The sequence below is a fragment of the Octodon degus genome, unplaced genomic scaffold (assembly GCF_000260255.1).
Source record: "Octodon degus isolate 3935 unplaced genomic scaffold, OctDeg1.0 scaffold00050, whole genome shotgun sequence".
NCBI lineage: Eukaryota > Metazoa > Chordata > Mammalia > Rodentia > Octodontidae > Octodon > Octodon degus.
Window position 1 is genome coordinate 11,083,292 of NW_004524626.1, and position 6,008 is coordinate 11,089,299.

At 48.4% G+C, this 6,008-nt stretch overlaps 1 protein-coding gene across 1 annotated transcript in view; it reads right to left on the reverse strand.

The window, feature by feature from the left end:
- Positions 1-885: 885 nt before the first annotated feature.
- Positions 886-6,008, reverse strand: part of Tspan16 (tetraspanin 16) — a 16,855-nt gene continuing 11,732 nt past the window's right edge. Inside the window, exons 4-6 of the mRNA XM_023716925.1 lie at positions 4,473-4,625; positions 3,640-3,723; positions 886-1,025 (exon numbers count right to left, since the gene is read on the reverse strand). Of these exons, the coding sequence (XP_023572693.1) occupies positions 978-1,025; positions 3,640-3,723; positions 4,473-4,625 (285 nt within the window). The 3' untranslated portion in view covers positions 886-977. The remainder of the gene's footprint in view (positions 1,026-3,639; positions 3,724-4,472; positions 4,626-6,008) is intronic.

The following is a 6,008-nucleotide window of genomic DNA, read 5'->3' on the forward strand; positions in this document are numbered from 1 at the left end:
TGTGTGTGTGTGTGTGTGTGGCCAGCTCAGCCCACCAGGGGGCGGGTCTGGCTGGCATGTGGTGCTGGGGGATTGAACCGCTGGTCCCTGTGCTTTGCTAAGCTTGTTCCAAGTAGGCGCTTTAGACCACTGAGCCACCTCACCAGCCCTGGGGATTTCTTTTGAATAGAGTCTTCTGGCTTCTGTGAACATTCTAGACTTTTCCACAAAGTCCTTCTAAAACAGGAAAGTTGTGAGACGAGGAAGGACAGGCCATCTGCTATAGTTTGGATGTGGTTTGTATCCAAAGGTTCCTGCGTGGGGATGTCAGTCATCGGACGGGCCGTGTTCAGAGGCTGTGGGACCTTTAAAAGGCGGGCACAAGTGGGAGGTGCCAGTGTTGGCCACACCCCCATGCTGACCTCTGACCTCTGTCTTTCCTGCTTTCCCTGCCATTGGGGTCCCATATCTCATGAGGTGTCAGGAGCGCTCACCACAAGAGGGGCTGTGCTGTTTGACTTACATGGTCCCAAACTGGGTTAAATAAACCCTTTCTTTACACATAGCCAAACCCAAGCTTTTCATTAAGTACCAAAAAATGGACTCAAAACACCATCGCACAGGGCGTTGTGGTGCATGCCTGTAATCCCAGCACTCGGGAGGCTGAGGCTGGAGGATGTTTGTGAGTTTGAGGTTACAAAGTGAGCGTAAGGCCAGCCCGAACTGCGCAGCAAGACCCTGGCTCAAAGAGACAAGAAAGAGAAATAAAACACCAAACACCGTTGCTTAGGTATTTGAGCTACAGCCATTGCCGGCTGGTGTCAGAAATAAAACCAAGGAGAAGAGAGTCAGGTTGGGCACGTAGTTCTTGATTTATTATTGTTATTATTACCAATCCCCCTTCCAGAAACTGTAAGTGCCACAAGAGAAATAAAAATGAGAGCCAATCTCCAGCAGCCAGGTGGGCTCCAGTGCGTCGTCCTTCCAAAGCCTGCATGTTAGCCCAGCTTGATGAACAGCAGCAAGGTGGCAAGAACGCCTGGCAACTGCCGTGGGAGAGAAGGAACACAGCCATAAAAGGTGAATCAATTTTGGGCCCGGGAGATGGATCAGTGGAATAAGCGCTTCCCTGGGAAGAGCAAGGGCCTGAGTTCAATCCCCGGTTCCACCAAAAAAAAAAAAAAAAAAAGCTAAATCAAGCCTCCCTGCATGCCTGAGTCCTGAAGACATTTCCCAGCATCCTCTGCCTGCCTATTTCCTGTTATGTTTGGCCAATAGGAAGCCTAGATCCTTGGACTTCCTGTGAGGCTTGACCAATAGGAATCACCAATAGGTGATATGGGCAGATGGAAAGCAGATGTTGGGTTACTTCCTTACACTCCCTCCCTTGTGCCCCTCAATTTCCATACCCACAGTTGTGAGAAAATGGCACCTTCTAGTTTTTTGGGGGGATTTGTTCTGCTTAGTTTTTTGCATTTTAGGGAAGGGTATACATGGTGTTCACGGTCTTGCTACTAGAACAGACTTGTAGTAATCCACCTGTTTACAGCCTCCCAAGAGCTGGGATTACAGGCACGTGCCACCATGCCCAGTCTTAATTGCTGGCCGGCATGGCAGGCCCAGTGACCGAACCCCGGTCCTTGCAGGTGCTTGGCCAGCCCTTTCTAGTTTCTTGTTGATCATCTGCTTAGCTGTTCTATTATTGAGATTGGGGTATTCAACTCCCTAACAGTTATCGTTGGATTGTCCATCCTCCTTACAATTCCATCAGCTTTTTTTTTCTCATTTATTTTGTATTTTTTTCTCCCCTATTTGTGTGTGCGTGTGTGCGTGTGTGTGTGTGTGCGTGTGTGTGTGGCCTGCTCAGCCCGTCCTGGGGGCGGGGCTGGTGCAGTACACAGTGCTGAGGTGGAAATGTGGTCCCACAGCTTTGTCTTTAGACCTCTGAGCTATCTTGCCGGCCCTCTATTTTGAGTTTTATTTTAACATATTTGTTTATGCTTCTTTACATTTTACATTTGTGTGTTGTGTTTTTGTCTTTGGTCTTGTTTGTTTGTGGCAGCGTCTGGCTGCATACTTCAGGCTGTCCTCGCACTCACCACATTGCCTCATCTGGCCTCAAACTCCGCAGTCGTCCTGCCTCAGCCTCCCGAGTGCCGGGATTACAGATATCCTCCACCAGACCTGGTTTGTTTCCATCTTACATTGCTCGGTGTATACTATACATTTATTATTGCTTTGGCTTCTTGATGCGCTCGCTGATGCAGTCATCACTGTAAAGTGTCCTTCTTTGTCTCTAGTTTGGTCTACTAATGAACATTTGGTCTACTGTTCATTCAGGGACTACTGCTTCCTGTTGGCTGCTGCTTGACACATCATATCTTTCCCCCTCCTTTTACATTTTAGTTTATTTGTCTTTTTGAATCTAATGTGTGCTTCTTGTAGATTGAATACTGTTCAGTCATGGTTTTCAATCCACCCTTTGATCTCTGGCTTTTCTCTAATATTTTAGTCTCTTTACATTTAGTGTAGTGGCGGAAGGAGTAGGAGATAGGTCTTCCATTTTGCTACTTGTGTTTATGTTGAGATCCTGTCCTTTCCTGCTGGACACCTTTTATATCTGTTTGTGTACCATTTTTTTTTTTTTTAGTTGTTGTTTGTGTTGTTTTTTTTTCAGAACCAGAGTTTGAACTCAGGCCCTTGCATTTGCCAGGGAAGCGCTTATTCCACTGAGCCATCTCCCCAGCGCCCATTTTATTTCTCTTATTTTACCATATTTTAAGAAAAACAGCCTGGAAGCTGAGGCAGGAAGTAGGAGGATTACTGCAAGTTCAAGGCCAGCCTGGGTTATATATAGTGAGTTCTAGGCCAGCCTCGGCTATGTAGTTGAGTCCCTGTCTCAAAAAGTAAAAAATAGGGCCAGCCAAATAGCTCAGTGGAGGCCAGGGAGATGACTCAGTGGAATAAGCGCTTCCCTAGGAAGCGCAAGGGCCTGAGTTCAATCCCTGGTTCCGCCAAAAAAAAAAAAAAAAAAAAAAAAACAACCCAAATAGCTCAGTGGAATAAAGTGCCTGCTTAGGCAGAGCAGGGGCTGAGAGGTCGATGCCTGCCCCATCCCCCACCCCCATGCCAGCCCCACCCCCGGGGTGCACTAAAATGGCATTAGAGACTGGGCATGGTGGTGTGCACCTGTAATCCTAGCTCTTGGAAGGCTGTAAACAGGCGGATTACTATGAGTTCCATCTAGTACTGAGAACCTGAACACCCTGTCCTAAAAAATAAATAAATAAATAAATAAGTAAAAAAATAAAATAATTACTTTTCAGTGGTAGCCTTAGGGATTACAATTCAAAAATAAATATCTTTTTTAAAAATGTATTTGGTACAGGGTCTCACTATGCAGCTTGGACTCATAGTGATCCACCTGTTTTCATCCTCCCCAGCACTGGGATTACAAGCGTGTGCCACCATGCCCAGACTCGGTGGTCAGCTCAGTGCAACTGGGGTTCCGGGGCCAGCTTGACGTGTGGTACCAGGGATCGAACTCGGGTCCTTGGGCTTGCCAGGCTGGCACTTAGACCAATGAGCTATCTCCCTAACCCAACTCCACAGGTTTTTTAATGAAACAGCAGCCAGGGTGCCAAAGGGGCTGCAGCTCACCTGCATCGTCGCTGTCCCCAGGGAGACCCAGCTCAGGACATAGCTCTGCGCCTTGGTGATTTTCAGGAGCTTGCGGAAGCAGCCCTGGGGGTGCAGACAGCAAGACAGGAGGAGCTGTCGCGCCCACCCCTTGGCCATGCCCCCAGCAACTCCCAGGAGACTCCCCTCCCAGCCAGAGCACAAAGTTCACCGCTTCCTTCCACCACACTGAGCTCCACAGTCCCACATACTAGCTAGGCTACCTGGTGACCCTGGAGAAGCCACCCCGCCTCTCTGGATCTCTGCTGACCTGGCTGGAAATGGGACCAACGAGCCTGGCAGGTGGCACAGGCCTACCATCCCAGAAGAGAGCTGCTGCCCATCTTCCAGATGTGAATGGCTTTGTAATTTTATTATTTTGTTTGTACATAGCCAGGGTCTCACTATGTGGCCCAGGCTGGCAGCAATCTTCCCGCCTCAGCCTCCTAAGTGCCACGCACACAGCTATGGACAGAAACTTCTGAGATGTCAGCCAAAACAAACCTTCTCTCTCTTTTTTTCTTTTTTTCTTTTTTTTTTTTTTTGGCGGAACCAGGGATTGAACTCAGACCCTTGCGCTTGCCAGGGAAGCACTTATTCCACTGAGCCATCTCCCCGGCCCCACCTTCTCTCTTTTTAAACAGATGACAGCACATATTTGTCACAGTAACAGAAAGCTGATTCACGCTCTCGCTCTCGTAAGGAGACATCAGCAAAGGAGCTGAACTAGAGCTGCCGTCTCTCTTCCTCAGGTGCCTTTGCTGCGCTCCCCAAACGAGCAACTTTCTAGAAAAATCACCAAAACCTCCAGTTACCTCCTGGTGAATGACGCTGGAGGTCACGTTGTGTCCGTCACAGGCCACAGTGCCCAGAGACTTACAGCAGCTCCTGGGGTAGCTGTAACCGGATGCCATCGAGAAGGAAGAGCCAGGAAAATCCGTGTAGTTGTTCACTCCACAGCACTTTAGCTGACAGAGAATAAACAGGGAGAGCGGCTTTAAAAATAATACTAAAAACAGAAATAGCACAATTAAACATAAGAACAGAAGGCCAGTGAGATAGTTCAGTGGACTAAAGCACTTGCTTAGGCAAGATTAGACAAGCGCAGGGGCTACAGTTGGATCCCTGGCACCACATTCTGGGTGAGCCCCGCCCACAGGGTGCACTGAGCCACCGAGTCTGGGCATGGTGGCGCACGCCTGTAATTCCAGCTCTGGGGAGGCTGAAACAGGAGGATCACTACAAGTCCAAGCTGCATAGTGAGATCTTGTACAAAAAAAAAAAAAAAAAAAAAAACATGAGAAATAATGGTTGCCATGGCTACTAGGCTAACCTCCTCAGACATCATCTGATGGGGGGCCTGGTGGTACATACACACCCGTCTTCCCAGCAACACTTGGATGGCTGAAACAGGAAGATCCCTGTGAATTTGAGATCAGCCTAGACTACACAGAGAATTCAAGGCCAACCTGAAATTCATTGCGAGACCTTGTGTCAAAAAACAGCAAAAACATCAAACCTTCCATGATGGGGCCAGGGAGATGGCTCAGTGGAATAAATGTTTCCCTGGCAAGCCCAAGGGCCTGAGTTCAATTCCCGGTTCAGAAAAAAAACAAAACAAAAAAAACCTTCCATGGCTCTCAAGCTATTTAACAGAAAAGCTGAGCTCCCCGACGTGACCCCTAAGCCCCCCACAGTCTGCCTGGCTCCTGCCCTGGCCTCCCCCCAGTGCTCCCCACTGTTCCTCCAGCTCCAGCCACACCAGTGTCTTCACTGTTCTGCTGAGTGGTGTGAGCCTCGGGGCCCTTGCACAACTTGCTCCTGCTTTTGGAAACGCTCTTCCCTCCCTGTCTGCCTGGCCCGCTCTCTACCCCGACCCAGGTCTCTCTCCAAGTTCCCTCTTCAGGAAGGCCTGTGCTGACCCCTCCTGAAATTACCCACAACCCCTGAAATCAGCCAGGCAAATGAAGTCATTTTTTTTTTGTTTTCATTTGTTTTGTAGAACTGAGGGTGGAACCCAGGGACTTCACTTAGTGCTACGGCCCTATTCTTTCATTCATTCATTCAGAGACAGGTCCTGCTCAGTTGTCTAGGAAGGGCTTGCGCCTGTGGTGCTCCTGCCTCAGCCTCCCAGGGTGCCAGGGTCACTGGCGTTGAGCACCACGCCTGGCTCCTCCTGTGTACGAGCTCTAGATTCTTTAAATCATCTCTTCTCATTGTGTCTTCATTACACTGTATTACAGTTCACAGATAGTGACTTTCTTCAAATTGAACATTTATAGCAATCTTACACCAATCAAACTTATGGACTCCAGTTTTTGTTTCCTTTTTTTTTTTTTTTTTTTTTTTTT